Source organism: Lemur catta, chromosome 3 (assembly GCF_020740605.2).
Source record: "Lemur catta isolate mLemCat1 chromosome 3, mLemCat1.pri, whole genome shotgun sequence".
Lineage (NCBI taxonomy): Eukaryota > Metazoa > Chordata > Mammalia > Primates > Lemuridae > Lemur > Lemur catta.
In genome coordinates, this window is record NC_059130.1 from 59,081,075 (window position 1) to 59,099,713 (window position 18,639).

The 18,639-nt window shown below is 35.5% G+C and overlaps 1 protein-coding gene across 1 annotated transcript in view; it reads left to right on the forward strand.

Annotated features, from left to right (window-relative positions):
* Nucleotides 1-8,485, forward strand: part of COL24A1 (collagen type XXIV alpha 1 chain) — a 330,570-nt gene extending 322,085 nt beyond the window's left edge. The window contains exons 59-60 of the mRNA XM_045547618.1: nucleotides 4,759-4,974; nucleotides 7,016-8,485. Coding sequence (XP_045403574.1) covers nucleotides 4,759-4,974; nucleotides 7,016-7,162 — 363 coding nt within the window. The 3' untranslated portion in view covers nucleotides 7,163-8,485. The remainder of the gene's footprint in view (nucleotides 1-4,758; nucleotides 4,975-7,015) is intronic.
* Nucleotides 8,486-18,639: the final 10,154 nt, after the last annotated feature.

Consider the following 18,639-nt stretch of genomic DNA (forward strand, 5'->3'; position numbering starts at 1 on the left):
AAGGGTGTTGAATTTTGTCAAATGCTTTTTCTGCATCTATTGAGAGGATCATATGATCTTTATTTTTGCTTCTATTTATATGGTGAATTACATTTATAGATTTGCGTATATTAAACCATCCCTGCATCTCTGGGATGAAGCCCACTTGGTCGTGATGGATTATTTTTTTGATAAGCACTTGGATTCGATTTGCTAGGATTTTATTGAGAATTTTTGCATCTATATTCATAAGGGATATTGGTCTGTAGTTTTCTTTTTTTGTTGCATCCTTTCCTGGTTTTGGTATTAAAATTATGTTGGCTTGGTAAAATGTGTTGGGGAGAATTCCATCCTTCTCAATATTGGAGAATAGTTTATGTAGGATGGGCACCAGTTCTTCTTTGTAGGTATGGTAAAATTCAGGTGTGAACCCATCTGGTCCAGGGCTTTTCTTTTTGGGAAGGTTTTTTATTGCTGTTTCGATTTCAGATCTAGATATTGGTCTATTCAGGAATTCTATTTCTTCTTGGTTGAGTCTGGGAAGGCTGTGTGTTTCTAAAAATTTGTCCATTTCCTCCTCATTTTCCAGTTTGTGTGCATAAAGATTTTTGTAAAATTCATAGATGATGTCATGTATCTCTGTGGCATTGGTCGTGATTTCTCCTTTCATGTTCCTGATGGAGGTTATTAGAGTTTTTTCTTTTCTGCTCTTGGTTAGCCTAGCCAGAGGTGTGTCAATCTTGTTTATTCTTTCAAAGAACCAACTTTTTGTTTTATTAATTTCCCTTATGGTTTGTTTGTTGTCCTTTTCATTCAGTTCTGATTTGATCTTAATAATTTCTCTGTTTCTGCTGAGTTTGGGGTCAGTCTGTTCTTCCTTCTCCAGCTCTTTGAGTCTATTCATTAGATTGTCTATTTGTAAGTTTTCTGTCTTTTTGATATAGGCATTTATGGAAATAAATTTTCCTCTCAGGACTGCTTTAGCTGTGTCCCACAGATTTTGATAAGTTGTGTCTCCATTGTCATTTAACTCAAAGAATCTTTTGATTTCCGTCTTGATTTCTTCATTTATAAAATAATCATTCAGGAGAAGGTTGTTTAGCTTCCATGACTTTGAGTAGGAATGAGCATTTCTGTTAGGGTTCATTATTACTTTTATTCCACTGTGATCTGAGAAGATGCATGGTATAATTTCTATTTTTTTAAATTTTTTAAGACATGCTTTATGTCCTAGGATATGGTCAATCTTGGAGAATGTCCCATGAGCTGATGAGAAGAAAGTATATTCAGTGGATTTTGGGTAGAATGTCCTGTAGATGTCAGTCAGGCTCATTTGTTCTAGCATTCTATGTAAGTCCATTATTTCTTTGTTTATTTTTTGTTTGGAGGATCTGTCCTGTACTGTCAGCGGCATGTTAAGGTCTCCAACTGTTAACATGCTGTTATCTATCATTTTGTTCAGATCAAGTAGGGTTTGCTTTATGAATCTGGGTGCACCTAAGTTGGGTGTGTATATATTAAGTATAGTTATGTCTTCTTGTTGAAGTGTACCCTTCACCAGTATATAGTAACCATCTTTGTCTTTCATTACTTTTATTGATTTAAAAACTAAGTTATTGGAGATTAAAACTGCCATGCAAGCTTTCTTTTGGCTTCCATTTGCTTGAAATATCGATTTCCACCCTTTTATTTTCAGTCTGAATGCATCCTTGCAGGTTAGATGAGTTTCCTGAAGACAGCAGATACTTGACTTGTATTTTTTTAACCATTGGGCCAGTCTATGTCTCTTGAGTGGGGAATTCAATCCATTCACATTTAATGAGAGAATTGATAAGTGAGACTGATTTCTGTTCCTCATGTTGGGTTGAATTTCATTATTCTGTTTTCTCACTTGAGCCATTGTGATAACTAGGATTTTGTCTTCTCTTGAGTAGTTTTATATTCGTGGGTCTTTCTTGTGCTGGTCCGTGTGTAGCTCTGTTTTGAGTACTTCTTGGAGAGCTGGTCTTGTCTTGGTGAATTCTCTGAGTTTTTGTTTATCTGAGAATGTCTTAATTTCACCTTCATATATAAAGCTGAGCTTAGCTGGGTATAAGATTCTAGGCTGGGCATTATTCTGTTTCAAAAGAGTGAGAATGGGGCCCCAGTCTCTTCTTGCTTGTAAGGTTTCAGTTGAGAAATCTGGTGTAATTTGGATGGATTTTCCTTTGTATGTTAACTGTTTCTTTCTCCTTACAGCTTGAAGAAGGGCCTCTTTAGTGGAAATTTTGGTCAGTCTGACAACTGCATGACATGGTGTCTTCCTATTTGGTATGAATCTCCCAGGGGTTCTTTGAGCTTCTTGAACCTGTATATCTAGAGTTTTGACAAGGCCTGGGAAATTTTCCTCAATTATGTCTTCAAATAGCTTATCCAACCCTTGCTTATTGTCTTCTTCACCCTCAGGAATGCCGATAACTCTCACGTTAGGCTTCTTCACATAATCCCACATTTCTTGTAGACTCTGGTCTTTTCTCTTATTTCTTTGCTCCATCTCTGTGACTGATTTATTTAATTAGAAAGTGCTATCTTTTATCTCTGAGATCCTTTCTTCTGTTTGATCTACCCTGCTCTTGAGACTTTCCACTGTGTTTTGTAGCTCCCTGAATAAATTCTTCATTTTCAGGAGTTCAGTTTGATTTTTCTTCAATATTTCGATTTCTTTAGTGAATTTTTCTTCCAAGTCCTGAATCTTTCTTGTGGTTTCTTTGTGTTGGTTATCCATTTTTTCTTGCATAATATTCAGCTTATTTTTGATCCATGTTTGAAATTCTTCCTGTGACATATTGCTATTTCGAGTCTGGTTTGTGTCAATTGGTAGAGAAGTAGTAATCCTCTTTGAAGGCGAGGTTTCAGCTTGATTCTTTATACTCCCAGAGATCTTTCGCTGAGCCCTTCCCATCTGGATCAATTCTTAGGTCCCTTCTTTCTGCTTTAGCCTGAATATAGGCACGCCGTGTGCGCTGATCTTGGGCTATGCAGCAGCCCAGGTAAGCTGCCTCCTCTGTCACTAGGGGGAGCCCTTCATGTGTTGTTCAGGATTTTGCTACCTCATCTGGGGGGATGCTCCTGTTGGGTCCAGCCTGAAAACGGTTTGAGAGTCCTGTCACTGGGCTGTTCTAATTGCAGACAGAAAGTGACTTTTTCCTTGCCTCTTCCTCTCCCGAGGTGGTTTCTGCCTCTCTCTGTGCTAAAGACAGCGGCTGGGGGGAGGGGGGTGCCCGCGTTCGCCCAGTGCTCCGGCTGCTGCAGCTCCCGGGGGCGATGTTCCACCCTGCCCCAATGTCCGCAAAGTCCACGCTCTGCTCCCTCTTGACTAGGGAAGCCCTCAGTGTTCACGCAAAGGCGGAGCTCCTAGTGGGGGACCGTGGAGCAGGGGATGGAGCCGCCTAGTTCCCAGTAGCTCTGCAGCGGCTAGGCTGGGGACCCCGACAATGGTGGCTGCCCGCCCACCAGTCACTGGTGCTGGGGGCGAATGTTCAGGGTCCGGCAGGGGCTGGGGGAGCTGGGATTGAGGGAGCCCGGCCGCCGGCGTAAAGGAGACAGTTCGGCGTCCCCCAGGTGTCTTTCGCTGCAGCCCAGCGCGACCCCTCTCCCCCGGGTTGCAGTCTGCCCACAGAGCTCCGGGGTCCAGAATGCCCCCCGCTATTGTCTCCTCTCCACAGAGCCCTGCATCTCCAGCGGTGATTCTGCACTGGCTTCAGGCAGATCCCTAATTGAGTGGGAGTGGAGGTCAGTGGGGGAGACAGGCCGCTTTCCTGTGGGGCTGAACCCCCCTCACTCGCTGGTGAGGTGGGTACAGCCGACCCACGCTCCCCTCTCTATTGTCCATCCCCTCTCTCCAGATTGTCACGATCTGATTTCCCGTTCACCTCAGTCTTTTCTTGTTCTCTGTGTCCCACGCTGATTCTCCATGGATTCACACCGCTGTTCTTGTGGGGGAGCGATCCTCTAGCGTCTGGCAGACTGAGATCCATGCCTTCCTCTCTGGGAGCACGAATCCAGGAGGTCACCACCACTCAACCATCTTTCCAGTCAATCAGAATTCTTAACTCCAATTTTCCCTATATTATTCACTCTATTAGTTGATCCTTGTTCATGCATTCATTCATTTGTTCAATACACATTTATTGATGACTCACTGTGTGACTGAAACTGTATTAGGAGAAAGAATAAGATTCTGTCTTTGTCCTTTCAAGCTCTCATAGTTAAAATTACTCAACCAAATTATTACTACAACATGTAACTTATCTTTGGAAACTCTCACAAAAAAAATCTCAAATGAAAGCATAGACAGAACTTGAGATTGTTATGAAAAAAATTAATAAAGCATTAACCAAAAACAAATTATTACTGCATTTTAGGTAACATGAAAATTATCTTCATTTTCTTACTAAATGTAGTAGCCTAATGGTATGCTGCAGCCAGTTCATACAGGCTCAGGAGAGCCTCCTATTAACATCTCTTCCCAATGTCATGTTCAGTGACATCACGTTGGTAGCCTGAAATCAGCAATGGTGGGAGTATTTCTACCATGGGAATCAGAAAATGCTATAAATCATAGATCTTTTTTTCCTCCAAGAGCCAGTGGTTAAACATTTACCAGCACCACTAACTGGCACTTAGATTCCAAGAAAAGGAGATTTTGGCTGCCTTTCAAGGCCTTTCCTCAAGTCTCCCAAACTATAAGTTTCTCAATTGCCATATCTCATAACCTGCATATTGTTTCTATGACATTAGTTGGAGTTTGGAGTTGGGAAAGTCCAGATGAATTTCCTTCATTTACTGAGCTCAGAAGCCACCCATATCATCACCATTCACTGTCTAAACACCCCAAAGTGGTCAAGTGCACAAACAAGTGGCCCAGGCTCACCTATTGGTTTCAAGGGATGGAATGGCCAATTTTTTGAAGAAAACACTCTACTTGAACCTAAAGTGCTTTCAGATGACTGTAAGGTAAGGAAACGGCACTTTTAGAATTGTTCAATATGACTGAAAATTGATAAAATTATAAAATTAGGACAATTAAAGTAAGACTTTACTTATAAACTGCAGATACAGAAGAGTAGTAAGGGGCTTGGGAGTTTGTTTTTGTTTTTTATTATCACCATCTGTAAGTAAGGTAGTAGGTTTTAATGTGCCTGACTTATAAACCATACATTTTTCAGAATCTATCATTTGTTTTTATTGTATCTTGTCAACTTTTGTCATACCAATTGACCATAGATTTTTACATGCAAAACAGGTGTTAATATATAAATTTAATTTATATTCCCCATATGAAATAATTATATCATACCTGGATGGATGGATGGATAGATAATCAGAGCATATAGATAAATAGATTTATTTCATGTGTTTTCACTGCCGTAATTTTAATCTCATTACTGCATGGAAGGCAAGTTATAGAGGTAAGTCAGTTTTATTTCATCTTGTCAGTCCCTATACCTGATGCCAAATATGGGTATAATTGCAGATTGATTGGCCCTACTAGTCAATATTTGAATTGCAGCCCAATTTTTTCATTAAAATTCAATAATGAATGTTATAAAAAATGTATAATTTTTTTTTTATTTCAGTTCTTCATGGGGGTACAAAAGCTCGGGCTATATACATTGTCTGTGTCCCGCCCATCCCCCTGAGTCAGAGAAAAAATGTATAGTTTTAAAATCTGGTTTCATAGAGCTAGTGTTGGCAAACTACAGTCAGCAGACCCACCACCTGTTTTTGTAGATTAGTTTTTATTGTGACACAGTCAGACTTGTTCATTTACTTATTATCTATTGCTGTTATCAGCAATGGCAGATTTGAGTAGATGTGCCAAAGACCATATGGCACCCCCAAATCTAAAATATTTACTATTTGGCTCTTTGGAGAAGAGTTTGCTGACCCCTGTTATAGAGTTGTCTATTCTATATATGTATCACTAATTACTTTAAATAATTTATGGCTTAAATTTATGGCTTAAATAATCTCTAAGTTTCCTTCAAATTTTGAAATTCATATCATAATAGTTCTGTGAATGAGTAAGTGAATTAACTCCTGAATAAAACACTACAAAACTAGTCGATTGTGGTTCTCCATTGTGTCTTGTTGAATCTTAATCATAGAACATTTTGTGATATGTTTTCATTCCATAGAATTTATCGGAAACAAAAGAGCATATATTAATAAAAGAAGCAGAAAGCCCTAGAAAGAAGAGAGAAAACATAAATGGAGAGCCACTGAATGGAAAATAAGGGAACTAAAAGATGATTGAACATAATTATCATTTTAACTATTTCTGACTGAGGCAATTCTAGTTATACCCTACCTAAAATACAGGGGTTGAGATAGCTCATTCCCTTTTATCCAAGAAAAATGCCCATCCTGAAGAATAAGTCCCAAGTGAAAGAACAGATGGGTATTAAGCATATTAGGAATAGTGCAGCCTTTTAATTCATATCTGGTGCAATGATCCACAGACAATTGAAGTAGAAGCCTGGTTTTAGCCTCTGGAAGCAAAAAATTAGAATACACAATGCCATTATAGAGGCAGGAATAAGCCCAATTTTCAATTAATAATAGTAATTATTAGCATTTATTGAGCATTGTTCTAGGCACTTTCCATTCATTGTCTCTAATCCTTAACACGTTGACTGCCACACAAAAAACCCGAAACTTTTCCTTGGGGCCAGGGTTTGATTACAGAAATAGAATAAAAACTTCGAGTGTAATTTAAAGGCAAACATAAATAGAAAAACAAAATTTATTGACTTTCATTCAATTTAGTCCACATTTTTGGAATTAAATTGTCAATATTAATTGTAACAATAAGAACATCAACAAGTAAGATTTTATATATGCTTCACACAGCCCTGGGATCAAAACTAGAGTGAGTTAAATACAACTCTCCTGGCAGTTAATGTGTTAAAATAAGCCTACATTGTTTATGAAGGGCATTGTCTGCTGAGAATGACTGCTAATGAAATACATATGTTTTGTTCTTATTTTACAGATTCAAGATGGCAGCTGGCATAAGGCAACATTTCTTTTTCACACCCAGGAGCCTAATCAACTTCCAGTGATTGAAGTACAGAAACTTCCTCATCTCAAAACCAAACAGAAATATTACATTGAAAGCAGTTCTGTGTGCTTTCTTTAAAGTTTCTGAATTAGTTCAGAATTCATGCTGTTGGCCAGGAAATTGCTGCAGAGGGAAAAACGTAGGCAGAAAGATACTGTCATTATGAAATACATGGAATAAAGCATTGGCTACATCTTAAAGAATCTCAGGAAGAAAAGACTTCCTCCTAAGAAGGAGAAAAGGCATTTTTCAAAGGACTATGATTGATAAAGTATTTAATTCTTTTAAAAATTATATGAATCTCATCTTTCTTAGAGAATTCCCTAGAACTGAAAATTTATAAATATGGAATTCTTCAGGGTTTCCTATATTTTTTGACTGAGAGCAAAGTACCCATTAGACAGCTGGAGACGCAGAGCACTGTGGAGCAATACTGGCTAATGCTCCCAAATGTGCAATGCTTCTGTCTAAAAATTACAAGCCACAGTCTAATATGTCTTATTTTCCAAAACACTAAGTTGTATTCAGGTCCCCAGGGGGATATACATCTTAGCCAGTGGTACACTACCTCTTACATGTTGCCTTTTTGTGTTGCTTGGTGCTCTTTCTAAAACAAGGTGCTTATGGCTTTCATAGACTATTTTATTTCTTTTTTCATCTTTGTCATTCTTTAAGAGTGTATGTACTGGTTACATCAAGATATGTTTTGGTTGTTAGTACTTATTTTAATTTGTTTGGTCACATACTTAATAACAAGTAAAACTATTTATGTGAAGTCCTTGTTTTATTTTAAAATTCTCTTTGTGCGTATGGAATCAAAGCCAGCACATTGTAACCTATGCCTGTACACAAAAGAATTGGGACATTTCTTTTTGTTTTTGTTTTATTTTTTAAATTGTTGTAAAGATTATTATAGGCCAGCTACATCCAGTAGTAGGTTTGGGTTAGAGACTAGGAATTGTGATATACTGTTTTAAAAATCCATGATCATCTGGAATGATACTTTGTATATATATATTTTGTAAAGTTTTAATTCAGCAAATTTTTTGAAATGCTGCTGTTTTAAATTATAAAAACTTTATATTTCTGCTTCATAGAAATTACATGTTTTGTAGTATTCATTGATTTTTCTTTTACTGTTCTTAAATTTAATGTGTTAGTACTTAAAAGGATTTAACTTACCAGTCTTTAAAGCAACATCCAGGAAAAAAAGTCTTTTCCCCTTTAAAACAGGTTCAGCCGGTTCAGTCTTTCCTTGTTGTCAGAGAAATATTAGTTCAGTATTAAAAGAAAAATATTATACCTCTTGGTATATAGAAAAGCTTGTTCATCCATTATAAACATGTCTTTAGCCACAGCAAACTACACTTACCTATCTATAATAAAAATGTAGCTATAAATCATTTTTGGTGGTATTTTTTTTCTTCTTTTGTTATAATATGCTTTCATTATACGTGATAGCCCCTCTGGCAAAGCCATTCTGTGCTATTATGTATATTTACATTATTAGATAATATCTGTTATATGCCTACAGAAGGATTATAGGGCCTATTTCCTGTTTTTACAAAATGAGGCCATGATCCAGAAATAACCCCTCACATACATGGTCAATTTATTTTCAATAAGGATGCCAATGCTATTCAATGGGGAAAGGACAGGCTTTTCAAAAAATGGTTCTGGGAAAACTGGATATCCACGTGTAAAAGAATGATGTTAGACCCTTACCTTAAGTGACTCAAAATGGGATCAAAGACCTAAACAAAGGGCTAAAACTATAAAACTCTTAGAATACATAGGAGAAAGTCTTCATGACATTGGCTTTGGCAATGATTTCTTAGAATGATACAAAAAGCACAGTCAACAAGAAAAATACATAAAGTGGACTCTATCAGAAAAAAATTTCTTTGCATCAAAGAAAACTATCAAGAAAGTGAAGATGCAACCCATAGAATGGGAGAAAATATTGACAAATCATATATCTGATAAAGGATTAATATCCAGAATATGTAAAGAACTCCTATAACCTAACAACAAAAAAACAAGCAAACCAATTTAAAAAATAGGCAAAGGACTTGAACAGACATTTCTCCAAAGAAGACATACAAATGTCCAATGAAGGAAAAGATGCTCAAAATCAATGGTCATTAGGGAAATGCAAATCAAAACCATAAGGAGGTACCAATTCTGTGGTATAATATAAAAATCTATTTGGTCTTTGTCCCTTTTCCTGGCATATGGCTCCTAAAACCCTTGGAATTTCCTGAGTGAAAGGAGTATCTTTTATTATTTATCATGAGTCCTTTTCAATCACACTTGACCGAATTCTAATAAGAGTTTTTAGGGTGAGGACCCTAAGGAGCCTCAGGATGGAGCTCATCACCAGAAAGACCAAGTGATCAGAGGGTTGGGAATTTTAGCCCCACCTACTGACCTCTGGGAACAGGGGAGAGCAGGCCTGGAGATTGAGCTCTATAAAAACAATTGAACAGTGAGCTTCAGAGAGCCTTCCAGTTGGTGAACACATCAACCTGCTGGGAAGGTGGCATGCCCAGGTGGGACGAGGAAGCTCTGCACCACATCCCCATACTTTGCCCAGTGCATCTCTTCCAGTTGGCTGTTCCTGAGTTGTATCCTTTATTAAAAAAAACAATAAGTAAAGTATTTTCCTGTGTTCTGTGAGCCATTGTAGCAAATTGTTGAACATGAGGAGGGGCCATGAGAATCCGCCATTTATAGTTGGTTGGTCAGAATTACAAGCAGCCTGGGACTTGCAGTTGGCATCTGAAGTAGAGGAAGACTTGAAAAGAAGACTGAACCCATTTATGGAATCTGACCCTAACTCCAGGTAGTGTCAGAATTGAATTTAGTTGTTGGACATCCAAGGTGGTGTCTGGAGAATTGGAGAATTGGTTATTCCTAATGGAAAACAACCCAGAACTTCACCCCCATGGATATTACAAAAAAAAAAGGAAAATAAGTGTTCTCAAGAGTGTGGAGAAATTGAATAGTGGATAGCCTTGTGAATAATTGGTGGGAATGTAAAATGGTACAGCCGAGGTGGAAAATAGTTTGGTGGTTCCTTAAAAAATTAAATATATATCCTTCCTGATCTTGGATTTTAAAAAAGAGTTTAAAATATATATATTGTTTTTAAAAGGTAAATATAGAATTACTATATCATCCAACAATTCTACTTCTAGGTATATACCCAAAAGAATTGAAAGCAGGGACTCAAACAGGTATTTGTACACCAATGTTCATAGAAGCATTATTCACAATAGCTAAAAGCTGTAGAAACCCAAAGGTTGATCAACAGATGAATAGATAAAATGCGGTGTATACATACAATATTATTAAGCCTTAAAAATGAATGAAATTCTGATATATGTTACAACATGGATGAACCTTGAGAACATTACGCTAAGTTAAATAAGCCAGACACGAAAGGACAAATATTATATGATATACCAAGAATAGACAAATTCATACAAAAAGTCTAATAGAGGATACCGGAGGCTGGAGGAGCTGGAAATGAGGTGGAAATTAGTTTTGATATATATAGAGTATCTGTTTGGGATGATGACAAAGTTCTGAAAATGGTTGCACAATAATATAAATGTACTTAGTGCTACTGAATAGTACACTTAAAAATGATTAAGATGGTCAGTTTTATGTTATATATATTTTACCACAATTTTTAAAATGGAGTTATGACAAAGATGTATTTTCCTGTTTAGGGAAGATAGAAATGTTTTCAAAAAGGAGCACAGAGGTTGATTCTAAATTAAAGAAACTATATCTTACAATCTAGTTTCAGTCTACGTTCTATATATTCTGCTCCAAAAAAATAATAATAACTTCGTTCAGAGACATAAATTATTTTTCTAGAGACCATTTAAGAATTATAGAAAGTACAAAAATGCCTTGCTTTATGTTTTAAATGTGTTCTTGAAATATCATATTCAAAGCAAATTTTAATCAACTTAATCGTAAGCAGTATAATGGTTAAGAGTACTCTGAGGATTAACTCTGTGTTTTGGGTGTATTATTGAAACTTCATTGTCTCAGTTTCTTCACTGAAAATAGGTATAATAAAAGTACTTATCTCATTTGGTTGTTGAATGGATTCAGTAAGTTAACATGAGAAATGCTTAAAACAGTACCTGGAACAAAGTAATCACTCTACCAATAGCTGCTACTATTCCTTTCTTCATCATCGTCATTATCACATCATCATTAAAGATTTAATAGTTTCATGATAGCTATCACCAAAAAGAGTCGTGCTAAATCCCTTAATAGAATTATTCATCTGTTTGAAAGCCATGCTATCACCATACTTTGTTCTGTAAATATGGATTTTTTTATTATATATATATCTCAAAGACTTTCTAAAACTGAAGTGCAATAGTATATGTATATATATATATATGTGTACACATATATATATATATAATTAAGAAATGTGCCTTGCTTTTTTTTCCATTTTTTATATATTAGTGTAGAAATTACAGTGGTCATAATAGGGTAAATATCACAGATCTTTCCTGTAATACGAGTATAAAACCATAGCAGAAGGAATATTGGACTTAGAGGCAGAAAACTTGAATTCAGTTCCAACTCTCCTACTCATTGGTTTTGGGTACTTGGGTAAGTTGCTAATTCTCTGTTTCTTGTTTACATTGAGATGGATATATAGATATTAGATATATGTGGGTATTCCCTTATCTATATTGGTAAGTTTTTATTTTTTTCTGCTTGTCCTATCAATTCCATGAGAAAAGTGTGTTAAAATCTGCAACTAAGATTGCATATTTGCCTGCTTCTCCTTTGGGTTCCTACTTTTTTGCTTTCTACATGTAATCAGTTGCATTCAGATTTACAACTGGTATATCCAGTGGTGTGCTCATAAATGTTCAACCAAGAGAGAAGTAAGACACAATCCCTAATTTATAGCATTTGCCCATTTCCATGGTGTAATATTCATTCTATGGCCGATTTCAAGCTACAAATGTGTTATTACTGAACATAGACACAGGAAGAGGTACACACATTGGCTCTAACAGGCTAGTTCAAGTTGGCTGTAGCATACCACTGGTTATAGCATCCTGTTAGATTGATTACTTTACCATTATGAAAAATCTTTTTTTTTAATCTCTAGTACTGCTTATTGCCTTAATGTTTATTTTGTCTATTATTAATATACGAGCTTTCTTTCAGTTAGTGTCTGCATGGCATATCTTTGTCCATCTTTTTATTCTTAATCTTTCTGCATCCTTTTATTTAGTTGTGTCTTTTATAAGCAGCATATAGTTATATTTTTATTTTTAATCCAGTTTGGCAATTTTAGACCCTTATTTACAGTACTTAGCCTGTTTTCATTTAATGTAATTACTGTTATATTTGCATTCAAACCTATATTACTATTATTTTGTATTTGTCTCATCTCTAATTTGTTTCTTTTTTCCCCCTTTCTTGCTCTCCCCTGGATTTGTAAAAATTTTTATTATGCCATTTTTCCTCTTCTGGCTGTTATACATTATTATACACTTTTTATTTTCTTTTAGTGGCTACACTAGAGACTACAATAAATATCCTTGACTTTGTAGAGGTTATATAAATTAGTACTTTTCCACTTTTCAGAAAACAAAAGAAACACCGCTTAAATTTCACTTGTCTCTCTCTCTGATATTTTGGGGCATTACTCTCATGTATTTTTATTGTGCATATATTTAAAACCCTACAGGATATTGTTATTTATTAATATTTTTAACTGGAAATATTCATTTAATTTTCTCCACCTATTTATGCTTTTCTGTACTTAAAAAATTTTAATATATTTTGTTGATATATAATCATCCATATTTTGGGGGTATATGTAATATTTTGATACATGTATACAATGTGTCATGATAAAATCAGGTAATTGGACTATCCATCACCTCAAATATTTATCTTTTCTTTGTGTTAGGAACATTACAACTATTCTAGCTATTTTGAAATATACAAAAAATTATTGTTAATTATAATTTTCCTACTGTACAAGTAAATACTAGAAGTTATTTCTTGTATCTAACTGTATTTTTGTACCCTTTAACCAACTCTCTTCATCCTTTCCTCCTCCTTCCCCTTTCCAGGCCCTGGTAACAGCCATTCTACTCTCTGCTTCCATGAGATCTGCTTTTTTTTAGCTCCCACATATGAGTGAAAGTGTGTGATATTTGTCTTTCTGTGCCTGACTTATTGCACTTAACAAAAAGTCCTCCAGTTCCATCTATGTTGCTGCAAATGACAGGATTTCATTCCTTTTTATGGCCAAATAGTATTCCATTGTGAGTGAGTGTGTGTGTGTGTGTGTGTGTGTGTGTGTGTATGTGTATGTGTATGAGAGATATATATATCATCAGTTGATAAGTACTTAGGTTGATTCCATTATCTTTGCAATTGTGAATTGTGCTGTGATGAACATTTGGGTGCAGGTGCTTGTTTTGAGACAGGGTCTCAACTCTGTCGCCTGGGCTATCCCTGGGGTCAAGCAATCCTCCTGCCTCAGCTTCTTGAGTAGTTGGGGCTACAGGTGCATGCCACCTTGCCTGGCTAATTTCTCTATTTTTGTAGAGATGGAGTCTTGCTCTTGCTCAGGCTGGTCTCAAACTCCAGACCTCCAGCAATCCCCTCACCTCAGCCTCTCAAAGTGCTAGAATTATAGGCATGAGCCACTGTGCCTGGCTGCAGGTGTCTTTTTTTATAAAATGACCTTCTTTTCCTTGAGGTAGATAGCCAGTAGTGGGATTACTGGATCATATGATAGTTCTATTTTTAGTTTTTTGAGGAACCTCCATACTCTTTAACATAATGACTGTACTACTTTATACTCCTCCATGAACAGTGCATGAGTGTTCCCCTTTCTCTGCATTCTTGCCAGCATGTCTTAATTTTTGTCTTTTCAATAATAGCCATTCTAACTGGAGTGAGATTTTATCATGGTTTTGATTTGCATTTCCCTATGATTAGTGATGTTGAACATATTTACATATATATGTTGGCCATTTGCATGTCTTCTTTTAAAAAATTGTTTAGGTCTTTTGCCCATGTTTTAATCAGATTACTTTTCTTTTTAGCTATGGAGTTGAGTTCTTTATGTATTCTGATTATTAATCCTTTCTTGGATGGATCATTTGTTGATTGTTTCCTTTGCTATAGTGAAGCTTTTTAGCTTGTTATAATCCCATTTGTCTATCTTTTGCTTTTGTTGCCTATGGTTTGGTGGTCTTACCCCCCCAAAAAATCTATGCTTTTCTTTCTTTCCTTCATTATAAAGCTTTCATCTGGGATAATTTGCCACCTTCTGGTGAACCCCTTGAAGTACTTTTAATGTGGACCTTCTGGTGACAAATTCTCTTCATTTTTTGTTTCTCTGAAAACTCTTCCATTTGTAGGACATTTTCACTAGGTATAGAATTGCAGGTTGTCATTTTTTTTTTAAAGATGTTATTCTGTTGTCCTCTACCTTCCATAATTTCTGTTGAAATATCAGCTTTAAGTTTTATTTGTGTTCATTTGAGGGTATTGGGTCTTTTTTTCTTTGAAGATTGATTTTGATTTTGATTTTAAACAGCTTTACTACTATATGCTTAGGGTAGATTTCTGTGTAATTATTTGCTTGGCATTCAAAGTCCTTTTTGAATCTATGACTTAATCTCTCTGGTAAACTTTATAAAATTTTTGCCCAGGGTTTCTTCAAATATAATTGCTGCCAATTCTATTGTTCTCTGCTTCTGGGACTTTTATACACACATTTTAGATATATTTACTTTGTCACAAATATCTCTTATGCTCTTCTCTGTCCTTTTCATGTTTTTTCTCTTTATGCTTCAGTTTATCTTTTTTTGTTGTTACTGGTTTATCTTTCAGTTCAATAACCCTATTTTTGCTGTGTCTAATATGCTGTTAAACCCACTTTTGAGTTCTTAATGTTAGAAATTCTAATTTTTCAATTCTAGTGTTTTCATGTCATTTTTTACAGAAATCTTCCATCTTATTTATCACTTACTGAACATAATAATCACAGCTGACTTAAAGTGCATATCTAATTATTCCAACATCTGCAGGTCCTATTTTACTTATGTTATTGGAGTTTTTTTAGTTTTTAGTTTCCAGTCATTTGATTTTGTCTCCTGGCATATTTAACAAATTTTTTATTAGATGTAAGAGATTATGTGTAAAAAAATTGCAGAAGCTCTGTGTGATAATAACTCCCTCCCAAGAGGATTTAATTTCCTTTTGGCAGGCAGTTGGAGCCAGTCAGTTATTGGGCTAGTTCAAGAATAGACTTTAGGTGTTTTTCAGAACTAGTTTATTTCTAGTTTTCCATTACTCTTATGGGGTAGCCCTTTGGGTTTCTCAACTGAAAGCCTAAGGTAGTTCAGGGATCCTATCCTCCTTTGTTGTTCCTGAACTCCAAGTTTCATTGCCATTTTCTCCTCACTCCCCCACCCCACCAGTCTCAAAGGTAGCCAAAAGCTCTAGGGCACTGTTGTTCTACTCAGCAATTTCCTCCAGGGAAAAAGTGCTGGAGAAGGTCCAGTTTACTTCAGTGTATTTTCTTCTCCCTCACTAATCCTCTAGCCCTGGCTGCTTTGGATGATCATCGACGTTGTCAAACATCTATTTTTTTAATATATCCAGATTTTATAGCCATTCTTAGCAACAGGTTTCATCTGATATGAGCAATTCCATCATAACTAGAAGCATAAATTTCCTTATCTGTAAAAAGGGAGAATAATATCTGCCTTCTATTCCATTTTTTTAGTGGTTGCTATAGGAATTAAGATAGCTCTAATTTATCACAATCTAGTTAGAACTAATACTGAATTACTTCAAGTAAAATAGTTTACTGGAACCTTGTACCTTGCAATAGTATACTTCTACTTAATCCCCTCATCCTTTGTGCTACTGTTGCCTTTTACAGTACATCTCTATATATTACAAATTCAACAATATAGGGTTACAATTTTTGCTTTAAACATTTTATATATTTTTTTAATGAGAAGAAAATTTAAAATATACAAATATTTTTTCCTGTAGGCCCAAGTTGCCATGTGGTGTCCTTCCCTATCATCTGGAGAATTTCCCTTATCATTTCTTATAGTGTAGGTCAGCTGATGATAAATTTTCTGTTTTTGTCTTTATTTCATCTTTATTTTTGAGGGATATTTTCTTTAGCCATAGAATTCCTAGTTGCATATTTTTTTTCAGTAGTTTGGATATGTCAGTTCAATATCTTCTGGCTTCCAATGTTTGTGATGGAAAGCTAGCCCTTATTCATATTTTTGTTCCCCATTTGTAATATATCATTTTTCTCTTGCTTCTCTCAAGATTTATTTTTATCTTTTTTTTTTTTTTTTTTTTTTTGGCTTTCAGCAATTTATCTATGACTTGCCTCTGCGTTTATATTTATCCTGCTTGGAGTTTGTTGAGCTCGGGTCTAAAAGGCTCTATATCATCACATTACATTTTTTTACCTATAATTTCTTGTGTTATATTAATTCTCATATAGTAACGGCACAAATATTCAAAATACTTAGAGAGGGATAATCATTAGTCAAAAGTACAATGTGTAAATTCAGAAGTTACACTGTAAACAGCTGTACACATTAAACTAGTCAAAAAGGTACAGCAAGTTAATTTTTAAAAATTCTATCAAATATGTTTTATATAGAGGAAGAGTTACCATGAAGGTAATAAATTTAATCTTTAGGGCCTAAAGTGGACTTCACAATGTGTTTGCATGGGCATCTATGTTTGTAAAGTTTGCAAAAGTACAATAATTTTTAGTTCTTTTTCATATGGAAGACCCTAAATTATATGAGCTTCAGGCTTCACAAAACCTAGATCTGCCTCTGCTTTTTACCTTAAATAAAACATAAACATAATTCTTTCCATAAGAAGCCAAAAGGTTTTGTGTGCTTGCTTGCTTGATGCCTTTGCAATAAACAAAGAGGAGGAATGCTACTAGTAGCACAGAAACCACCTGAGCAGTAGGAACATGGTGTTTGGCAACAAGCACTTGGGCAGACCTCATGTCGTGACCAAAATGAGTGAGTTTGACCCTCCCACTCAAGACTAGCAGTTTTTATAGTGTCAAAAATAAGTGTAGGCTAAAGCTTCAATGCGTAGTTCTCTGCCTTGTTAAAGTGTAACTTTTTCCTCATGACCTACATAGTTAATTGGCCATGATAGGTATGATGAAGTCGTTGTCACCTCAGCCTGGGTACACAATTACGCAATCTGTGTGCTTTGGATTCAGAGTCCTGGTACAATTTCAAGCCAAGTTAGAGAAATGATACCTCTATAAAGAAGAGCAACTGATGGGGAATCTGAGCCATCATCTTGGCTGTACCTAGCAGAATTTTAGGACTGTACACAAGTACAAAAAATAATCTCAGTAACAATCCATTAAAAATAATTTTATTTTATTAGGTATCTAGTTCAGGACAAATTTACAGATGGAATGTAAGAAAACTTCTAACTTCTTCTTGAAACAAACAATGGAAACCCAGTATCATGAAAAAGACATTCGTCATGAAGGGATAAGGCTCTCACTCAACTATTAGGAAATAAAAACTGTATTTGAACTTTATTGATATTACATTTAATTTTTTTCATTTGAACATTTTTAATTTATAAAAGAGGTTAAGCCATTTAACTAATAACACAAATGCCAAAATACTATATAAAATATTCACAGTTAAAATAATTTGTGTTCCCAAATATTTCCCACACAAATATACCACAGAAAAATACTATGTATTGTTCTTTCACATCTTCCTACAATTAAAAAATAAAACTTTGTACCAAACTTAATTAGTAGACATTAACAATTTTTTGGTTTAATAGTTGGAAGTGAGAAATTAAAACAATCAGAATTTCTTTAGGTTGGCTTCATAACCAAGTATTATTCTGGCTAGTAAAACTTGCTTCTTTTAAGCCTCAGTGTTAAAAAGTAACAATAATAAATTTAAAATTAAAAAAAAAATTTCTGAACTCTTTCTAGAAATCTATTTCACATACTTTTCTGCAGCAAATACTATGCCTTCTGTATCAGGTCATGGATTCCTCTAATAGTAATGACCCAATTGTTGGATCCTTCTGGAGGATCATCAGTTATGATTGAACTTCCTAAATCCATGATGTATTTGTTTGATCCAAATGATGTTTTGCCAGTAATAGATCCAGCCAATTCTTTGGAAATAGTTACTTGTGTTATAATAATAGGTCCATCCAAATCACAGTATCAGTCAGTATGCCCTGCTCAAGAATAATCATACACAAAACCAACCTGCGGTTTTTTCCCTGACTATTTATTTCTGTGCCCCAACCTTAGAACCCAAGCTTAGGAAATTAATCTGGCTCTTTATCATCTACAGGATGAAGTGCAGCTTCTCTGCAAGGCCTACAAGGCCTTGGTGACCTGGTCTTTGATTACTTGTCAACCTTTTCTCCCTCCTTTCTCATCGAGTCAGCACACTCCAGCTGTACTTAACTATCTTAGTCCA